Source organism: Micrasema longulum, unplaced genomic scaffold (assembly GCF_059751315.1).
Source record: "Micrasema longulum isolate JH-2025_06_02 unplaced genomic scaffold, ASM5975131v1 h1tg000873l, whole genome shotgun sequence".
Taxonomy (NCBI): Eukaryota; Metazoa; Arthropoda; class Insecta; order Trichoptera; family Brachycentridae; genus Micrasema; species Micrasema longulum.
The window spans coordinates 112,061-135,434 of NW_028278065.1; the positions used below are offsets into that span (position 1 = coordinate 112,061).

Consider the following 23,374-nt stretch of genomic DNA (forward strand, 5'->3'; position numbering starts at 1 on the left):
AGATATTAAAATTGTGTGAAGCTTTATCAGTAGTGTCATAGCAAAGGGGTATATCTGTCACCAATATGTCAAAACCTGATGCCTTTTCATGGATACCTTTCTAAAGCTTTTTTCAAAATGGCCATATTAAAATATCTGTTCTCTCCACGATTTAGGCCCAATTTACATATACTAGCTGACAGGCGTCTTACGCTTAGATCAGAAAAAGTTATAACACCTCTATGCAAACAGCGCACTAAATTCAGTAAACGCGCATTTGCGGTCGCAGGCCCTATGGCATGGAATGCTCTCCCAGCGGAGGTGCGAGGCTGTGACAGTGAAGAGATGTTTCGGAAAAAGCTTAAAACCCACTTGTTCTCTAAATCATTTGAATAAATCCGTAGCACGTGACAGCAAAATAAATTGTTTTAATTAAATTACAAATTTAAAAGCTTCAATTAAATTTATTTATCTATAGAATCACTGTATAATTTATCCATAATAATAATAGTAATAACGTCTCAATCCACCCGGCCCGGTAAAATTGGGATGGGTGAATCCTTTTTTTGTTTATTTTATTTTTGCGTTTTATTTTTTAGTTTCTCCTCGCGGATGAAATTTTTGCCAAAGGAAATAAAAGTCCATCCATCCTGTTATTTCATCGGACCAGGTGGATTTTGACTGTGGTATGAAAACGGCCTTAAGCTATGTGACAGAAGGAATTATTTGCTTGTCTTGTCCAGTTTAGAAAATGACAGATATACTCTTTTGCCATCCTACTCTAGCGTTACAATATACGAATTAATTGCAAACATTTGGATACACTAAAAAAATTGAACTATTTTTTTGTTGTGTCAGAAGTTTTATAAAACAAATATATGGTGATGAAATGGCAATACAAGGATTAATAACCCAGTAACATGATGCCTACTATGAACAATTGTAAAAAATCATATTTTATTCCTTTCATTGACACGAGATTTTTAAAAATTATGATGTGTAGTTAGTGTAGAAAATTATGGAAATCATTTTTTAGTACAAGAATTTGTGTATCTGGGAAGTATGTTTACTAGGGATGGAAAGACCAAAAAAGATATTGAAAGAAGGGTGAGTGCCGAGAACAGAGTGAACGGTGCACTGAAATCTACTTTGGCAAACAAATGTTTATCGCAGGAGGCAAAACTAGCAGTTCACAATGGAGTTCACTATGGGAGCGAAGTATGGAATTGAAATGATAATGAAAGTAGGTTTAATGCTATCGAAATGCGATCCCTCAGGCGAATGTGTTGTAAAACGATGTATGAAAGGTGTACTAATGTCGAAATCCGTGAACTGTGTAAGGCTGAGACATGCATTATCAACAGAATCAAGAAAGGGGTGCTGCGTTGGTTTGGACATGTAGAGCGAATGGACAGCGAAAGAACGGCTAAAAGGATCTACGATGCGAATGTTTATGGATGCAGAAAACGAGGAAGACTGAGAAAGACGTGGCATGATCAAGCCCATCGAATACTTGAAGATGGACATGTCAAAAGTAGGAATAATCGGCGTGTGTGCATGAGAAGATGTATGAATGTAGAGGAAGCGAGGTCTGTGTGCAAAGATAGTGATATGGCGTTCTATCCTCTCTGCCTTTGTTGTCGAGTTAAAAAAAATAATAAAATTGTGAACTTGCTTTGGCGCATCAGCCTCTTTTGCATCATCGCCATCATCTCTTATTGTCCCCACGCAGCGGCCGCGTCGGCCCGTATCTGTTATGTGCCGCCGAGCAGAGCCGGCCGGCCAATCAGAGCGTGGCATATCCGATTCATTTCGTTGCCGCGATCGACCGAAAGTGTATAAATACGACTAGCGCCGCGCGACCCGCCGGACGACAGCCGGGGGTTGAGTCTGCACAGCATCAAAGGGTGCTGGTAATTTGGTAAATTAACGAACTTTACACGCGCCGATTCGAAGGTTGATGAAGATGTTCGATAATTACGCACGTCTCTGTGAATTACCCCGTTCCTTATAATATGTCGTTTATTAATAGCACATCTTTATTTTTTTAATAGGGTATTATCACTCGGGAGGAATATCGGATTTAACCCACTCTACAAATAAAAGATTTTTTAAAGATTCTAGTGTTTATAGAAGCCCTTATAATGAATATGAATAAGGTCTTTCGAAAACGATCGTTTCGTAAGTTGGTAATAAATTTTGTCACAGAAGTTCACGAGTAATGCATTCATTTTAATGTTGGTAGTGCCACGGGCCACAGATAGAAATATAAGGAGAGTTGTATATGCATATGCGGACGCGTTGCGCGGCGCCTTACCGCGCTCGCCAAACGCTTTGCCACTATGGTCAAGAACCTGAGAATAAAAATATGATACATATGAATTATTTTAATTTGTTTCGATTTTTTTTTAAATTTTGGGTAAAAGATCTGATTTAAATAGCTTATTTTTTAATGTATGGAATATACCATTTATGTTTTAATATTAGCAGTTTTATTTATTTTTTATGTTCGTCATATTCTTCCAGTCTTTTTTTGTTTATTTGAGAGTGTATTTTGCAACTGTAAACTTTATTGCAAAAATATAAAAAAAACTCGTTAAAAACGGACTGAATCATGCTAGTAAGACTTAATTTTAAACTAATAAGTGTCTATATAGTACAGGAGGTCACTTTGAAAGTAGTAATAATTTTTTTTTACTGAAATTTCAATCTTCCAATCATCTGTTGTTTCCATCTTCCGAAATTGTTATTGTTCGTCAATCATCACGCATTTCTAAAACTCTTGATTTCGAGAGAAAACAATTCGTCAGATCAAAACTATCCGCTGCTCTTGTTTTGTTAGTATTTTGAGCAATCCATTTGAGTGGACTGTCGAAAACTCTTCGACAGGTTACTCCGGTCGTCCATCACGTCTGCGATTGTGTACCATCTAGGTTTCTGTTTACTTTGGCTAATGCGATTGGTCTCCGCCGCTCCACAGTGTGTCCCTTGAAAACATTTTCCGAAACGTGCGGCAAATATTTACAACTCGAGTATTGACCAATTTCCGTTTTGGAACATGGAAATAAGCCCAGAGATGTCTACAATCACGCCAATATATCAATATGGACCTTACATGCATTTTCAAAATACTCAATGCTGATAAAGTGATCTCTTATCCCATCTCTGCTGCAATCAATTTCTCTTTATGCTCCCAACCGTGTCACCAGATGTCAAAATTTGCTATTTATCAAATCTTCTAAGAGAAACTTTTGTTTTCATGCTCTGATGTCCAAAATGTGTAGATTAGTCAATTCCTCACACAACTGGAGTTCATTGGGACAGATCTTCCTGGTTTTTGTAGATCTCTTCGCCAATATCACATTATCTGATGAAGAATCGACATAATATGGCTTAGCTCGAATTCTTATAATATGTAGATCGTTTTTTTAACCTAGCCGGACCGAAGCGGGGGATTCGAATCCCCCATAGACCGATTTTAATTCGATAACTCGAGTATTATTAAAGCTATTTACCGTATATATTTTGCAATCGTGAAATTAATAGAAATAAGCATTTTCCTGATTTTATTTTTAAATTTTGAATTAGTTTTTTTTTTTTAAATATTAAAACAAAAAAAGGCGTAAATAATACAAGGGTCAATTTTACTTTATGTACATAAGCATTCAGCAAACCAACAAAAATGAATAAAATACACGAATGAGTAAAATATGTGTACGCGAAAACATGAATAAATTATTGCACGGTCATAAACACTTCCAACGTTTTATTCTCCTGACGCCGTATACAAATTGGCGCTGGGGTCGTTTGGTCCCCCGTTCGGATCATGTGTAATTTTTGGACGGTTTTTTAGGGAAAGGTCAAATACATATTAGTTAATTATCCTTGTTCGTCATTGCTACATGTATTATGTTATGTCTGTTCAGTTTCTTGTGTATGTGTTTCTTCATTCAAGTGTTGTAATTGGCTTAGTCCGTTAATATTAAAAAATATATATTAAAAAATCAATCAGCAACCTGGTTTTGCTCGGCGCAAAACGAATAGGTGTGGTATGCGTCGCACAAATTTTCTCAATTCTCTCGGCTCCAAGCCACGCATAAATCAACGAGGAACCCGTTATTTCTTTATTTGGTCAACGCGATATTTACCCGACAGTTAGTACCAATTTAGAAAAAAACTGTTCGCAGTTGTACAACTCCTTTTCTCTATAAATTCTCCGTTTCGACCGGTAAGTGCCGTGGTGGATTTCGACACGCAATTCTGTAGATCAATCACAAATAACTATCGAAGTGCTTAAAAACATAAAAAAACTAATTTTTAAAAATAGTAGATAGATTATAACAAGTCTTGCAGCTACGGAGCGCATGGACTGTTGAACTTTTCTACCCCATTTACAAAATTTATGGTCCATAACATTTACACGTTGAAGCAAGATTACCAATCGTCCTGCAGCTTCAAAGCGCATGGACGAGTGGAGTTTTAACAACTTAAAATTATATCAATAAATTCACAAAAAATAAACATTAAGAAGAGTAGATAATTTGTCAAGTGTTTATGTAAAAAAATAAACAATGAATAAACAAAGCACTGTTCCAACATTATAGTTAACGAAATAAAGAAAGATATCCGAAGGGTAGCTATTGTAGACTGTAGGTATCATAGCCGGACATGTGGCCAACAGGCTGCTCGCTTATTCCTGGAGCTGCTGTAACCGAGGTATGGTGCGTATTGTTCCGATGACTTGGGTTCCTTTTTATCTGAATTGTTTCGTTCTATGATAGATAAAAACATTCCAGCTCAATTATTTTTTTTTTTACGTCAGACAAATGCATTTGTGAGAGTAGTATAAAGATTGATTTACCATTTGTCATATAATGTAGACTCAAAACTTTTACATAATACTCGTGCGATCACATTGAACAATAATGAACATGCTTAAGTTATCACAGTCATAAGTCAAAGCGTGTGTAATCTCTAAGTCAACGCTCGTGTCGGTTTGTTTTTAACAACATATTACTAAAGTGATGAAGAACATTTCAGAGAAGGTAATATAGAAGTCTAGGCATCTACAGGGCTTATGACCTGTCAATGGCTGGTTTAAGTGGCCACTTTACACACTGTGTAACATTCACCATTCTGCCCATATTTGAACATCTATATTCCTTCAATTCTTCATCCTTCCTTCTTTCCTTGTTCTTCATCTCTGTTGTAATATGTTGATATAAACAGCTACCCAGGGAGTTGAATCCAGTCCTTGTCTACAAAAAATTGGACAAACTCTAAATATTGTTGGTTTGTTTTTTGTTTTCCTCGTAAATAAATACAGTTCATTGCCGTAAAATCGGCGTTTACTTTAAAAAATAATACAATATATTGCATTTGCAAAATAGTAAGGAGTATCTAATACAAAAAAGTGAAAATTAAATTACAATTCCCATAGCGACTGCTCTTCTTGACATTTAGCTTGCCGACCGCCGGCTATATGCAACAAATAGCGTGATAAATAATAAATAAATAAATTCAAATAGCAGTTTTGGAATATTTTCCATATTTACACCGGCGAAATTCAAATATGTGATTGTGCAGCAGGATTATGTAAAGTAAATATTTTGACATTTAATATTAGGTGTTCACGAATGTTTCATTGTGATCGCGATTACGATAAATAACCATGGTGAAAAAATGTTATCACGTCGCTTATTACCGCATCGATAGTTATTTGTGATTAAGCTACAGGTTTTATTTTTAAAAGTGCCTGTATGTACTTTAAAAAACAATTGTTATTATTATACTTTGGTTATATTAACTTTCTACTAGTCAATCGAGTTCTTAAGGGAAATGCTGTATGACATAAAAAATGACATTAAAGATGATGTTCCCTCACCAGGGTTTTTATTTATTTATTTAAGACATTAGTAATTATATATGAAACTAGTAATAGCGTAGAGGAGACTCCTGAAATCTTATCATATACATTTAATAGTGGATCCCCCTTTTCGACAAACTCTTCAGAAGACTGCCAGATAGTGAATATATGCGTTGAATAAAAAAAATGCTATTAGGTTTTTGGGCTCTTTTATTTGAATTTCAATTGATTTTAATTTTTTTTCTATAACAACCTTTATTAGCATAAAAAAACAAAACACACAGTAAAAAAAAATGGAACACTTAAGGTTGAACTTGCCAAAAAAGAGTCTGGCTTTTGTGTTTGGCAAGTTTACAAAATATTATAAAAAAGAAACAAAATACAAAAAGAAATAATAAAATTAAAAAAAAAATTAAACAATTGTACAAATTGAGAAAATTTAAAACTCATAACAAATAAAAAAAAATAAAGACACAAAATTTATAAATTGATATACACTGGCCCATCTTATACATACATCTTTATTTTCAAAGTACGGTTTAATGTTAATTATGTCAGGAAGCTTTTCTTTAATTTATCCTTAAATTTTCCGTATTTCCGTTTCCGTTTATATAAGATGGGTAATTATCGAAGGGTCAAGTTTTTCAATAATATTTATTAGGACATGTTCAACATGCCAGAACGGGATTGTTTTTACCTACCAGTACACTTACTTACGTTCGTATTTGCGGCTTTTATACATTGTCTAATTTCTATTGTGCTCGCAAATGTCCCGAATTGTCGTTTCAATGAAAGTAATTTTCCGCTTTTCAATTCCTCGATAAAGAACGCAGGTACTAATAATTCGTATTGTCCGTTTCGCTGGCTTTAGGTTTGGTAGCTAATTGTTTTCACGGCCATAGAATTGTGTTTGATAATGTGAATTTCACAGAAACCGCGATTGAGTGGTAATTGAAAATGTTTCTTGCCGATTGGTTTGAGTTCGGGATCTGGTGATGGTTTTCGTGTATTTTTGTGTTTTTGGCTTCGCGTCACGGCGCTGCTTCGAGCTTGCATTGTGCGTGTTCAGACATTTCCCTTTCCATATCTGGTTGGTTCTACGTTACCGCTTGGGAGCGCTCCGTTGGTCGGGTCGTCCGCGTGCTGGCCGATGTGTTGCTGGGTCTTGAGATTTCCGTACGCACCGGACTCACCGATTTTCTTCGTCTCCCTTTTCCAGAACTGAACCATCTCCTCGCTCTTCGGACGACCGTTGGCCTTTCAAGGACTCGGACCATATACGAGGGACAACATCGATCTACGTTCTCTCGCACGTTCTGGGTCTTCGGATACTACTCGTTGGACGATTTTTAGTTTTTCCTTTGCCCGCATACCTCGATCTATCGGTACATTATTTTTACTCGTTCGATGTCAGGAACGTAAGTTCATACCGACAGGTGGAATGGCGGTACTTATTATTTTTTAATTTCAGTTTAATATCACTAAATTGTGTGCGAGATGTATCTCACAGATCGATATCAATTCGAGTGTACGAAGACTTATTATTAAACGCTTAACACCGAATAGAAATCCGATGAACCTTGTTTTATCGAGTCGAATGTACAGTACAAACAATCGCGTCAACCTTTATCTCCGTAACCTTCGCTTGTGTTATCATCCTCGAGTGAGAATATATCGACCGCGGTCACGAAATGGTCAGCGTTAGAAGACGTCCGTCGCTCCCGTAGCGCGCTCCGGCCCAGCGGAGCCGACCATGACGCGCTGCCGTCTGCCCGGGAGAGCGCTCGCCACCGGCGGTACCTCGCCACTGCTATCGGCCGGGCGGCCGCACCAGCGGCGTATCTCTCCGATACCGGCGATAAGCGACTCTTAATCATCGCTGATAACGCGATACCGACAGTCGAGCGGAAAAACTTCGCGAGAAATGTACCGGCCGCGACGCCGCGCAAGGCCGTCTAAAGGTTTCGCTCGAACGTGACGATGGATCAGTGATACGCCCGCAAAATGGACAGAAAGCTGAGCAGAGAAGATTTCATAAGGAAGAGCTTTCGCATCCCCCCCCGCAAGGTGGCGGAGCCGGGCGCGGAGACCGACGGCCGAAGGGCGGAGGAGAAACCCTCCGCCATATCTCTAGCCATGATGGACAAGCCGGCGGCCGCGGACGCCGACCGCAGCGCGGCCTGCGTGGCCGTGTCCTCGATCGTCGCCACGAAGCTGTACGACCAAAAGTCGCAGAAGCCCGTCTACGAGCTGACGTCCACGGGCATCGCCCCGAAGCGGCTCGAGTTCCCCGGCAAAGGCCCGACGGTGAACCGAGCCGTCCCCATCCTGCTGAAATCCTTCAAAGCTCCGGACATTCCCATACAGAACGGGCCCTCCTACACGAACGGGTCCGACGGTGATAACGTGACTGTGATAAAAATCAAGGCGTCCAACGAGATGCTGGACAACCTCCAGAAGCAGATCAACGAGATGGAGCGGGGGTTGAAGGACAAGGACCCGCCCGGCGAGCCCGACGGGGCGGCGCGCGCGCGGAGCCGGTACGGCGAGCACGACGACCTGCTGAGCGCGGGCGCCGGCGACGCGGGGCCGGAGGAGCGGCCGGCGTTCAGCCGCGGCGAGGGCACGCGCCACTCCACGGGCGGCGCGGCGGCGCCGGCGGCCGGCGCGGCGGGCGTGCGCGGCCGCGCGCTCAGCAACCTGCTCAAGGCGGGCGCCAGCGACGCGCAGGTGGACAGCGCGCCGCCCGCCAGGGGCTCGGCCTTCTCGCGCGGGGAGGCGGGCCGCAACTCCACGGGCGGCGCGGTGCGCGCGCGCGCCTTCCTGTCGCGCAACAACAGCGACGCGCAGCCCGCCACCGTGCGCCCGGTGGTCAAGAGAGCGCCCATCCTCCCCATAGTGAAAAACATAGCGCCGTTACCCACAGGGAAGCAGGTATGAAATCACTAATCACAAAACAAAATAATATTCTAAGCATAAAATCGACTTTCAATACTGATTTTTTTTTAAATTCTAATTGTTCACCAGTGGTTGGGTTTCTTGGTCTCTCACCGGTTTGACGATGTTCGGTCACGACTCACGACGAAACCAGGTCACTGGTGAACAATTTAAATAAAAAAAGAGTAGAACGTTAACATAAAATAATAATCAATATATACAGGTGTTCTTTAAACCCTGTCACATCCGAAACCACGATGATCAGTATGGGCAAGAAGACATATTAGCATATTTAAAAAAAGATTTAGAACAAACATTTTTTTTAAAATAACATCAAAAAAAACAAATGGTAGCTTACTTCTGCAGGGGAGAAGCGAGGGCAGCGCGGCGCAGTATTACATTCCCTCCTCCCTCTCCTTGCTTCTTCCCTGCAGAAGTAAGCAACCATTAGCTTTTTTTGATATTTTATATTTTAAAATTTTATTCATTCTAAAAAAATATTTTTATGTGCCAATATGTCTTCTTGCTCATACTGATCATCGTGGTTTCGGATGTGACAGGGTTTAATGAACATCCTGTATATTATTTTTTTAAATTTAATTAAATTTAATTGTTACTTGTTTATTTTTCAATACATATATTATTTACATAGATATATAATTACAAAAATACACTTAAGAAAAATACATCTTAAAATTAACCTAAAAAATAAATTGGAAAAAATGCCCACTAAGTCTTCAGCGTCTGAGCATGGTCGATTCCTTTTTTTTTTTTATTAAAAAAAATATTGCATATAAATATGGTATGACATGACCATGAAAAGAAAAGAAAAAGTAAAGAAAAACCAAACTAACATATGCTGATATTACGAAAACATGATTTATTCGCAATATGCATTTATTTGTAATTATAATTTATTTTTTTCAAAAGAATGTGTATCTGTTCCTTCCATGCTTATCGAAGACCTCAAACGTACTTTAAACTGTACCAGAGATTTAATGTTTTGTAGTTTATACAGGGGTTCATTAAACCCTGTCACGTCCGAAACCACGATGATCAGTATGAGTAAGAAGACATATTGGCACATTAAAATAAATTTTTAGAACGTATAATATTTAAAAAATAAAATATCGAAAAAAGCAAATGGTTGCTTCTTCTGCAGAGGAGAAACGGGGGGGGGGACTAATACGCCGACAAACGCTCCCCTCGCTTCTCCCCTGCAGAAGTAAGCAACCATTTGTTTTTTTAAATGTTTTATTTTTTTAAATTTTCTTTGTTATATATTTTTTTTTTAATATGCTAATATGTCTTCTTGCTCATACTGATCATCGTGGTTTCGGATGTGACTAGGTTTAAAGAACACCCTGTATAAAGTCTTGTTACTTATAAAATACATCGAGTTATTTTTTTCTAAAATTTTTTGTCAACATTTTCTTTTAAAATCTGTTCAGGAATCTTATTGAATTTTTTTGTTGAATTCTTTAAATTCTTAAAATATATTTGAAATATTGAGGAGACTAGACAGTGGAACAATATTCAAGGCGAAATTATTGAGTCTTTTTTTAAAAATCAAAAACTTTGTTCTAAAAACAGAAAAAAATCTAATGTATGAAGCCTATGTAAAAACTAAAATATGTTATACGCAACTACTATGGGAGCAGGATGTCAAAATGATATAAACAGACTACCAAGACAACAAAATAAAATATTAAAGTTAGTAATGACCTTCCCTATCTAACTGCAACTAGAGAACTTTTTAAACAAACTAAGCAATTAAATATAACTGAACTCTTTCAACTATAATCATTAGACTAGAAAATTTTACCCATAAATTAGCCACTAATGTAATTGTAGACGAAGAACTAAAACTTGTAAAAAAATGTAGTCAACATGGTCATAATACGAGAATATCAGACAAATACCAAATACAACTTTCTAAAACAAGACAAGGACAATCGAGACTAATGAACCAGGGACTGAAATTATACAATAAACTACCAGACAAAACTAAACAAAAGACTCAGACTAATTTCTCAAAAGATGTAAAAAATATTATTTTGAACAACAGAGTATGAATGAAAAATGTTTATATTATTTTTTGTAAAATTAATATAATAATCCGTAAGGGTTTATAAATAAATTTCCAAATAAAAAAAAAGGATACTGCGTACATGTGCAAAATTTAGTGTTTTTGATGTCTGTGGATTGTTAAAAGGCTTAGAGACTCAATATAAAGCCCAATGTTTTGTAAGCTTGTACTCTCATATCAAATGTTTTTTATTTGCCAGATTTAATTCAGTTTTCAGCTGGCAAATGTCGCTAGAGTTTCTATGGCTCTCAGCGCCTCATTTTTAGTTTTATTACTTTTAGACGAGGACGGCCGAGGAAGACGTGGCATGATCAGATAAACCAAAATCTTAAGTCTGGTCATGTCAAAAGCAGACAGAACCGAAGGGCATGTATGACAAGATGTATGAACGTGGAAGAGGCTAGGATTGTATGCCAGGATAGACGTGTGTGGCGGTCCATTCTCTCTGCCTACCCCTACGGTGAAATGGTGTAATGGTAGTAGTAGTAGTAACATGGAAGTGTGGAGTAGGAATATAACTTTCTCTGGCTCTCAGCGCCTCATTTTTAGTTTTATTATATTTTTACCACGCAATTTTTATTTGATTTTAATATCCCAAACACATTTGTCATGTTATCATCAAACATCACGTATTATGAAAAACATGTTTTCATTTTATGTTCTTCTCGTAAATAACGAAATTATGCAGCGTTTCTCTTTATTCGTGACGTTTTTGTAATACGATGAATCACGTCGACACATTACATATTTAAAGGTATAAAATCCAATATCTTCAACCATTTAGATTAGAAAAAGATGTTAAAAGAAGAGTGAATGCGGGCAACAAAATGAACGGAGCACTAAGCACAGTAATTTTTAATAAAAATATGTCAATCGAAGCTAAACTGGCAGTGCACAACGGAGTTTTAGTCCCAACACTTGTGTATGGAAGTGAAACATGGAACTGGCAGAGGAAGGATGAAAGCCGAGTGAACGCGGTTGAAATTTGATATCTTAGACGAATGTGTGGGAAATCAATGTATGACAGGGTTACGAATGATGAAATCAGGCGAGAGTGTAAATCTGAGTCAAGTATAATTGATAAGATTAAGAAAGGGTCTCTGGGATGGTTCGGTCTCGTATAACGAATGGACGACGAAATAATGGTAAAACAAGTATATCTAGCGAAAATGAACGGCAACGTGAGACGAGGACGACCGAGAAAGACGCGGCATGATCAGATAAACCAAAATCTTAAGTCTGGTCATGTCAAAAGCAGACAGAACCGAAGGGCATGTATGACAAGATGTATGGACGTGGAAGAGGCTAGGATGTTATGCCAGGATAGACGTGTGTGGCGGTCCACTCTCTCTGCCTACCCCTACGGGGAAATGGCGTGATGGTAGTAGTAGTAAATAAGTTACATATGAATTAAAACCTGTTCAGAATACAATTGTTTACAATAATTATAACATCGATTCAAAATACAACTTTTTTGTGAGAATCTGAATTGCAAAGTTGGCAATCTCCAAAGTTAAATAAATTATTGCACTCTTGTTTCTTGACATAATCATGATAATTTAATCACTCTAGTCCTTAAAATATAGCTTGATTAGAATGGCAGCTGTCAAACTAATTTCATTAGTGATGAGAAATTACTGATCACTGATCAAATCGATTTTATCAGTTATTTCATGGAATCATGAAATTCTGTTTCCGAAAATTAATATAAAAAACGCAAAAAAGCCTGTTATAGTGTGTTTAACACAATTATTCACCAAAAAAGTAGAAATTTATACTTTTTTCATGAACAACATCAAATGAATTATTCTTTTATTCGATCAATTCACATTGATTCTGCATGACCAGACTATCTCAGAGACCCTTTCCTAATCTTATCAATTACACTTGACTCAGATTTACACTCTCGCCTGGTTTCATCATTCGTAACCCTGTCATACATTTATTCCCCACACATTCGTCGAAGAGATCGCATTTCAATTTATTTAAAAATAAATTAATACTCCTTATTTCTGGCTGCGATACGATCCCACTTACTATTTAATGATACTCACACTTACACACACCTGAACACTTACCCCTACACTAATACACATAAACACACATCTACACTTACTCCCGTACAAATACACATAAACACACTCTTTTGTTGTAACGCAATTTAATAATATGTATGATTCTTATTTAGAAACTTTGCTGGTCTGTATTTAAACTGTATTTTTTAATGTTATTATATCATTGTCGACTGTTAGTTTCTTTAAAAGAAATAAAATAAAATAAATAAATACATATAATTAAATGATAAGGTTTAATAATGAGGTGTTTGTTTATCTATTGTATTTTGGGATGGCAAGCGCTATGTGACTCACCATATTTTCCGTCGGTACCTTGTCACGAGGTAGAGTGTGCTGATTTGCGGCGTTGCCTCGCTAAAATGCCTATATTGGCGGCCTCCGTGGTGTAGTGGTCAAGACGCTCGACTCACACGGATGGTTCCGGGTTCGATTCCCGGTGAGAACACAAAAAAAATTTTTTTTTTTCTCAAGCCTAAGTGTTCTGTGATGTAATTTACAACTGTAATTGGGCCCCTGGCCTGTTGTGCAAAAAAAAAAAAATATATTTAATAAAAATAAAATCGATTAATTTGTGATAGTAACCGACCAAAACAATATTTTCGGCCTAAACCGAATTTCGGCTTTTGTTGATGTTTCGGCCTAGGCCGAAACACATCTAAATAATTTGTTGTAACATTGAGACATGCATTTTTGGATAGGGCATATGCAAGTCTAGGCAATTACAGCGCTAATGACCTGTCATTGTCTGATAATAAAAGCCTTTAAATATTTGAAATTGAAAAATAAATATAATAAATCACAAATAACTATCGACGTGCTTAAAATCATTCTAAGCATTTGAGCGATCACAATGAACAATAATGAACATGCTTAAGTTATCGCAGTCAGAAGTCAACGCGTGTCTAATCTCTACGTCAAAGATCGTGTCGGTTCTTTTTCCACGTAAATAAATACATATCATTTACGAAAAATCAGCGTTTACTATAATTGAAAAAAAAAAAAGAAAATTAAATTACATTTACTATGGCGACTGCTTTTCTTGAAATTTGGCCTGCCAACCGCCGGCTAAATACAATGTAGCATGATAAATAATAAATAAATTAATCAAAATAGCAGTTTTGTAATATTTTACATATTCACACCGCGCACCGGTGAAATTCAAATATGTGATTGTGCAGCAGGATTATGCGTCGCGAAACGTAAATATTTTGACATTTTATATTAGGTGTTAACGAATGTTTCATTGTGATCGCGAATACGATAAACGACCATGGTGAGAAATTGTTATCACGTCGATAGTTATTTGTGATTGAGCTACAGGGCCCCGATTACAATGGGAAGTTAACATTTATCTTAAATTTTATCTAAAAAGTAAAATTAAGTTTTCTGTATGAAAAGCAGAATATGCATACATTTTTTCTTTTAAACATGTTCAATTATAGGCAACCGATGAAGATACTTTAAATGTTCGTGCAAATATACTCATTTTCGTTCACTAATGTCGATTTTTTTAACAGACAGTCGAAGATAACCTTGTGAACTACCCATTGTAATCGGGGCCCTGATAAAACTGGGCGCTTTTAGGAGTTTTTGGATGGTTCTAGTTCCGATAACGAACAATTTATAAAAAAAAACATCAAAAGATTTAGACACGCCACCAGTAAATATCTAGTGTGTAAAAAACGTGGCGTGTCACCAGTAAATATCTAGTGTGTAAAAAACTCATTGCTCCAGTGCCATAATCCGGGGAGAAAATACGAGAATACGTTTGTTTGAAGAAAAGCTATACCGCGCCTCACCTCAAATGTGACGTATTCTCTCTGTTTGTACACTTATACTCTGATTTATAATTTGTAATAAACTGTTAGTATAATTTAGCGTCATAACTTTTATAATATTAATATAATTTAATTAAGCTAGTCAATTTTAAGAGAAATTTATATAACCTTTTTAAAAAACTTATTTGCGCATGTTGTGTTCACACGACAAACAATATCTAAACAAAACAAATTGTGAAGTTCATATTTGAAGCACTAACTTTGTGGTTATTCATTATAATAAAATAAATAAAACAACTTTGTTTTTAACCACTAATTATTTTTATAAATGACATTTTTTTAGAACAATTATCTAATTCCCTACCATCAAACATTAAACCTGCTTTCTACACAACTAATAATATAGGAACATTGCTTAAAAATCATCCAGTCTATAAATATAATAAATCTGGGATATACCAACTAAATTGTAATGTTTGCGATTCAATCTACATTGGAAAAAACTAAAAGAAACTTTAATTTTAGAGTAAAAGAACACTTCAGACGCTTAAATAATAATATTTTTTCTGAATCCGCAAACCATTAGATAGAAAATATATAGAAAATAGATAGAAAATAATCATAAAGACACTGGATCAAAAGTACTTCATGTTGAAAATAAAATATTAAAATTAGACATCTTAGAAATTAAAAAAGCGATTCATAATAAGAAAACAATAATTAATAACCAAATAAACAATTTTTCTTTTAGTCCTCTCCTGTCTAACTTCGAAAATAATGATATCAAATTACCACCCGTGTAAGGAAAAAACGACTTGGTTTATTGGGTCCACTTGTAGTATTTAGTGAACATGTTAAAAATAGAAAAAAGAATCAATTCATTAGTTACGTAAACCTTGACGAAGAAGCTTGTTTGCTTTGAAACCGGTCGGTGGAAAATTAAAATTAGTGGTTGAAAACAAAGTTGTTTTATTTATTTTATTAAAACAAATTGTGATCGTTATACCAATGTCGTATGTATTGTTTATTGTTTGTGAGCCATAATAAATAAAATAAAATAGCAAATCATCGTTCGCATGTTGGTTTTTTTCATCCGAACAATATTTTAAATTAATTTTTAAATGTGAATGTCTATTTTCAATGATTTTCATTCAGCGCAGTTTTCGTTAAAATCGCGTCATCAAAACCATCGTAACCTTTCACCCAGTCAAAAAGGCTCACTGTCTCTAGTATGGGTGTAGAAAAATGGTTTTATAACATAAAAATCCGCCCCTCTGCTTTGCACACGAGTGACATTATCTTGTTTCGTGTCACGTGACACGACCGCCTCCCCTGAGCCTATTTGAACATGGGTCGTCAGTATGACTGATATTTAAAAAATAAATAAATTATAAACCCCTACGGATCAAATACATTCAACAAAATATTTTTTGTTAATGATAATATTTTAAACATCTTTTGTAAATTATTTATTGTGTATGCAGACAATTGGTAGAATTCCATATTTAATTTGGTAATGTATTCAAAATAAAACAAGTTTCTTGGATTTCAATTCTACTTTATTTTTTATAAAATATACAAAGGGTATACTGTGACGCGTTTCGTCTTGTTAGAACCAAAATATTCCTCTAATATACTCGGTATACCCTAATTGAATTTTAATTACTCTACTTATTTTGGCTTGTATGGAAATCTAAAAACATAAAGAAGATGAACATGTTAGTCAGAATTATCGGTGCGCGTGCATGAAAAGGTGTATGAATGTAGATAATGCGAGATTCGTATGCAAAGATAGAGTAATGTGGCGTTCTATCCTCTCTACCTACTCTGGTTTGTTGTTGTATTATATACCTAAAATTATAAATTTATTCAAAGTGCTTTGACTGTTTAACTAGTTATTTATTTACCCCGTTCTAAGACAAAATATATTAAAATAAGTAATCAATAAAGAAAAAATTAATTAAGGTAGTGGACATAGTGAAAATATCGTGAAAACATAGTTAAATACTTAGTAAAAAATTATAGTAAAAAAAATTAGTAAAACACAGTAAAAAACTTTATTTATAAACCCACTAAAATACATAGTATAAACAAAATTCAAAAAATATTATATGCATACAAAAAACATATTTAAAAAAAAAAGTTAAATATGCAGTAAAAAGAAAAAAATAGTAAAATATATAATAAAAAATATTATATATATACGTATACAGTAAAAAAACATAGTAAAATCAACACGTTTCTCTTTTGGGTGATACCGTGTGTGTTGGATTTGTTCCGACGTTTCGGCTACAATTGCAGGAGCCATCTTCAGGGTAAACTGAGTGTTTTTGTAGAAAAAAGTGTGTGTATAAGTTATAGTAATTTGTACCGTGTCGCAGTCGGAAGTAGGCACATTTCTATTCATTTTTGTAGTATGTAGTGCTGGGAACCCACACGATATCACCTAAAAAAGAAACATATTGATAACAGTGACCGTGAAAACCTTTTCACCTGTAGTAAAATCAGAGTAAAAAGTAATGCGGATCTCCAAAAATTCAATCAATTAAAAAATAATTTATGAACAGGGCGATATATTAATGTGGCGTTCTGTCCTTTCTGCCTACCTCTTTAGAGAAACGGTGTGATGGTTTGTTTGTAAATATACTAAATCTGACGTCAACATTAGCACGTACTTGTGATAAAGAAAATGTACATATTTTTTCCCGGTTAGGTACACCTGGCTGGGGGCGTGGTAGGTTACCGCCGTACTAGTAAAATTATGTAATAACTCAATAGGTCGGTACTGGTTTTCAGTTTTCAGTACTGGCAACCCCTAGAAGCTTGTTTAGTTCCTTTGGCGCGCTCGTCGCGATCCGCTTTCCCGCGCTGTGACGCCGATTCCCTTCGCGAGAGATAATAATTCATATTCCGTCCGAATCTCCGCAATGGACGGCGAGTTTCCCGCGTAATTGGCAAACTTTTCCCACGCTCGGCTGTGCAGTTATTCGAAACCTCTTTCGACTGAATAAAAAACAACGCCGTATTATTTTTATATGTATTATTCTTCTGTACGTGTGGTGTCACTGAACTCCCCCTAAACGGCTTAACCGATTTACGTGCGGTTTTCAGCGAAATGTAGATATTTGCGCTGCGAGTGTTCGTAGATATCAATATTTTCAATCGGACATGTAAAAAAAAAGTTAGAAGCATAAATCTTGTTTCATCGACCTACCAGGGTTGCATTCGACGAGAATGCATGTACAAAAAAATTAAAGGATGTTGTTTTTTGTGTTTAAAAAAAGTTTTTTTTTGTAATGTTTACAAACAACATTAGCTTTTTATGGATTCCAATCAGATTATTTCATTCCATTCCTTATAGTTTCTTCCCATTTATTTCTTTTTACTGGATTTTTGGTAATACTAAAATATTATAAACGGACATTCAATACATTTTTTAAAATCACATTCATCAACAAAGTGCACCCCTGTTGATAAGAAGAGCTGAGTTTGACGTTTGCAAAAAGAATTCTATATTTGAAAATGAATTATTTTATGTTTTGGAATTCAATCATAAAAATGTACCTAGATACCAACGTAAATTCAATATTTGAATATTAATAATTTTTAGTTTTGGAATTCAATCATTAACAAGTATCTAGGTACGTACTTTTCAATGAAAAGTCGTATTTCAAAGTAATAGCAGGTAAGCCTTCGGGCACGACAACGTCTGTTGGGTTCACTAGTCAATATATAAAGCAAGATGGAATTATAATTTTGATGATTATTAATTTTAAAATTTTTCAAAACTCTTTCGCTATAGCCGTCAAAATCGTGTTCTCTCATTTAAGAAATGACAGCCTTAAAGATATTGGTAGTGAAAAGACGGCTATAGCCTACGTTAAACTGAAGTAATTGTACGGTAGGAGGAGATATTGTGTCCCTATGTAACAGTCAGCAACAAAAGTGTCCCAGTATGTTGGTCAAATAAGATTTACTTCAAACCATCAACTACGGTCCAATCGGAAGTGAAATATTAAAAAAAATAAGAAAGTTGTGATGGTGTGTCTATATGAGGAGGATCATATAAGAAAAAGTGTCCGCGAACTCGTTAAAGAGATAAATATGTATTGCGTGTTAGTGTAAGTTGTGTCCATTTTTCTCCAAATGAAGAGAACAAGAAGACACAAAAAAATCATTTAAAATAACAGTCAATAATTTATTCTCTTTCATTATTTTACAACAAATTAGTCAATAATCTATTCTCCTTCGTTATTTCACAATAAATTAGTAAATAATCTATTCTCCTTCATTATTTTACAACAAATTAGTCAATAATCTATTCTCCTTCTTTATTTTACAACAATTTAGTCAATAATGTATTCTCTTTATTCTGGTCGAAAATGCCCACTTTCGTATACTTGACATTCCATTTTGAAGGCGTGTAATGAAATAAAATTATATATCACGTAAAAGCAAACAAGTATCTTGTAGAGCAGAAAATTCTTTCGAATTACGTATAACGTATTTTGTTTTAATTTGGTGATCATTTTTAAATTTGGAAAAAAACAGACACAACCTAAAACAATAAACCGTATTATTGTGAAATACGCTGATTTAGAATTTATTAATTACTCCTCTTTACTACTCATATTTTTTTTGCCGGGAAGGAAATATTTGTGTATGAAGAATTCAGTTCTGTGTATGAAATAGATTCATAATCCTGGACAAGTGTTTTCGACGCACAAATCAATCTGTACACATAAATTGTTAGTTGAATTAAAAAATTAATTCAAATGTGATTTTTGTTATGATTTTTCCCCCCAGAAATGGCTGTGCTTAATTAAACGTAAATTGTTGCTTGTATCCTGAATCCGCTTTCACGTTTTTACAGCAACGATTGAGCCGTTTATTTCGAAAGTAAAATTAGTCAAAAAATGACACGACGCGACGTCCTTAGATCGACATTAAACATTATCGTGTGGGGAAGGAATCAATCGTTCGGAATGGCGGAAGTTTGAATTTGAAATTTCGATCGCGCCGATCGTTAGATGTTTCCTGTCAGGATGCGGAAGTGGAAGACGAGAGACCGGAAACCGTTCCTTCCGACCGCGGGACTCTTCGTATTCAGAGCGCTCAGGAGGCGGAAGGCCAGACTGCTCAGGGTAAGGTTCCGAAGTTCTCGAGGAAGTCTAAGAAGAAATTCGGGACTGCGATTTTTTTTAAATACGAAATTTGAGGACTCAGAATTAAAAAAAATAAATGATGTATTGGTTTTATTTCATTGAAAAGTCAATTATTAAATCATTACTACTACTACTACCATCACGTCATTTCCCCGTAGGGGTAGGCAGAGAGGATGGACCACCACACACGTCTATCCTGACATACATTCCTAGCTTCTTCCACATGCATACGTCTTGTCGTACACGCCCTTCGGCTTTGTCTGCCTTTGACGTGACCAGATTTGAGATTTTTTATTCATCTGATCATGCCACGTCTTTCTTGGTCGTCCACGTCCTACGTTACCATTCATTCTAGCCATATAAATATAGATTACAAAGACAGCAAAATAAAATATTGAAGTTAGTATATGACCTGCCTTATCTAACGGCAACTAAAGAACTCTTCAAACAAACTAAACAATTAAATGTAACTGAACTCTTTAAACTAGAATCCTTAAAACTTATTCATAAAATAGCCACTGATGTAATTGTTGACGAAGAAATGAAACTTCAAAAAATTGTAGTAAACGTAGACACAATACGAGAATATCGTAACAATATCATATACAACCTTCTAAAACAAGACAAGGACAGTCAAGACTAATAAACCAGGGCCCCGATTACATTGGGAAGTTAACATTTATCTTCAATTGTATCTGCAAAATAAAATTAAGTTTTCTGTGTAAAAAGCAGAATATGCATACAAATTTTTATTCTAAACATGTTTAATTATAGGTTGCCGACGAAGATACTTTAAATGTTCATGCAAATATACTCATTTTCGTACACAAATATCGGCCTTTCTTTATAGACAATCGAAGATAACTCTGTTAGCTTCCCATTGTAATCGGAGCCCTGGGTACGTATTCTGAAGGGAAGTTAAAATTTATCTTCAATTTTATCTACAATATGTTGAAAAATATAATATGTTTACAATTTTTTTTCTAAACATGTTTCATTACCGGTTACCGACAAAGATACTTTGAATTTTCGTACAAATATACACACTTTCGTACATAAATATCGATATTCGTTTATACCGTCTCAGTATATACCGATGCTAGCCGTTCATAATCGCGGCCTTGGGACTGAAATTATACAATAAACTACCAGACAAAACTAAACAAAAGACTCGGACAAGCTTTACAAAAGATGTTGAAAATATAATTATTTACAGTAGAATATGAATTTTAAAAAAGCATAAATATTTTGTTAAATGTATGTAATGTATTTAGGGTTTATAAATTAAATTACAAATAAATAAAAAAATATCGTCATGATTGTAGAACAACGACGCATGGGGTTTTCTTCAATTTTACATGAGGGTGCTTTATTTGTTTTTTTTTACACTTTGTCATAACTTGATAAGTTCAAAAGTATATCCTTTGAAACTTGGGTTAGTTATCTAAATGTGTGTATTTTCAAACCTGGAATATGAAGCCTTTGTAAAACCTTTTCAAGATCAAATATATTAGAAATTCCACGTCGCATTTTTCTCGCATCCGTCGTCGTTCTTCGTTCACCACGACATGTTTTACCACTGTTTCGTCATCCATTCGTTTTACACGGTAAAAATAATGTCATCAACACTAAATATTGCGAATGAATCGCGCCCGTCTAAGATAAAAAGATGTATATTTTACAATATCTCCTAATACGAGTATATGATTTTTTTTAAATTAGTTTGTTGAATATGAAAAAAAACGTATGAAGGAAAGCATGTCTTCATTTTGTGAAAGGCAAACTCGAAAACCTCGGGAATTCGATTCAACCCCCATGGGAGTTATTAATATTAATATATTACAACAGAGATGAAGAACTCGGTTCACTAGTGTAGATGGACTAGCTCTCCCTAAATTCAATATAAATACGGGAAAAGAACACTAGAGTACAATATACCAAAAATTTATAATATGCTCCCATTAAATGTAAAAAAAACAAAAACACTTATCTGGCTCAAGAGAAAGACGTCTGCTGAAAATCTGGCTTTTAGAACGTGGTTTTTCACACTGAAATTTTTTTGTGTTTTATTTGGACAATTTTTTAATTTTTTTATATTTTCGATGTACATGGGAATACATTTTTTTTCCATAGAAATAAGAGCTTTTATATGTTATAGAATTAAAGAGATAAGATTATGTATATATATTAGAACTTAACTATAAGCACCTGCTGATGAACTGCATTTTATGCAGTTCAGTAGGACTTAAAAATTTATATTTAAATTTTTGTATGCTTTAAAAAAAAATTTAAAAAACATTTTATAGATGGGAATATAGAAGTCTAGGCATTTACAGGGCTTATGACCTGTCATTGGCTGGTTTAAATGGCCTCCCGTCCCTTCTATAAAATTTTCTTAATCTTTGTTGTAAAATATTAATTTTTCTTTTTTAGTTATATTAAGAAAATATATAATATTAAGACTGTTGACTAATGCATTATGTCAGTATATCCTCGATATTTTATTTTTTAAGATAATAAAACTTTTGCATTTGAAAAAGCTGAGCGGAAGACTTTTCTACCAGTGTAAGTTATTGCGATACTCTTGTGACATAAAACTTGTTATTAATACGAAATATTAGAAAATAAATACCTTAATTCTGGTGGTATATTTATATACCACTTTGTTATAGGTGTCCTATAAAGGGTTCAATTTAAATTGTAGTTACGAGCTAATTATCATATCAATGTTTTATGTCTTGATTGTGAACCATAATGAATAAAACAATGAATTAACGATTATTTCTCTCTTCCTTCCAGAGCGCCTCGGAGTCGTCCACGGCGGGCGGCGCGGCGGCGACGGCGGGCGGCGCCGCGGCCGGCGGCACCGCGGCGGCGGCGGCGGGCGGCGGCGCGGCGCGCGCCTTCCGCTCGCGGCCGTCGGACGAGCCGCACATCGGCAAGTTCCGCCTGCTGAAGACCATCGGCAAGGGCAACTTCGCCAAGGTGAAGCTGGCCAAGCACATGCCCACGGGGAAGGAGGTCGCCATCAAGATCATAGACAAGACCCAGCTCAACCCCGGCTCGCTGCAGAAGCTGTTCAGAGAGGTGAGACTAATTCTACTTTTTAAATGTTATTACCAGCGCCGTATATCGCAGAAAATGACGGGATTTATCGATGACAGAACTGATTCTTCCCCGTGACAACGCTCGTCCGCATACAGCGGCCCCGACACATGAAAAAGTGGGACAACTCGTGTGCAAAGTACTGGATCATCCTCCTTACAGCCCCGAGTCGTCTTGCGATTTTCATGTCTTTGGCCCTTTCAAAAGAAGCTCTAGGGAGCCAAAGGTTTAACGATGACAGGGGTCACTATTTGGGTCTTTTCATGTTTTTTTTATTATTTTGTTTTGAAAATAAGCAAAAAATTACGATGATATATTACTACTTTTTTTGGGCGACGTCAGATAAATTTTCTAGAAAGGTTAAAAATATCAATTTTCTG

The 23,374-nt window shown here is 35.7% G+C and overlaps 1 protein-coding gene across 15 annotated transcripts in view; it reads left to right on the plus strand.

The window, feature by feature from the left end:
• The window catches only part of LOC148278494 (serine/threonine-protein kinase MARK2-like), a 176,198-nt gene that overhangs the window by 64,264 nt on the left and 88,560 nt on the right, over positions 1 to 23,374 (plus strand). For 12 of the 15 annotated variants that reach the window (XM_088231318.1, XM_088231315.1, XM_088231310.1 and 9 more), the window contains exons 2-3: positions 7,317 to 8,779; positions 22,689 to 22,976. In XM_088231318.1, coding sequence (XP_088087444.1) covers positions 7,850 to 8,779; positions 22,689 to 22,976 — 1,218 coding nt within the window. In that variant the 5' untranslated portion in view covers positions 7,317 to 7,849. Of the gene's footprint in view, positions 1 to 7,064; positions 8,780 to 22,688; positions 22,977 to 23,374 lie in introns of all 15 variants that reach the window. The other 3 variants (XM_088231313.1, XM_088231314.1, XM_088231325.1) reach the window with 2 other exon arrangements.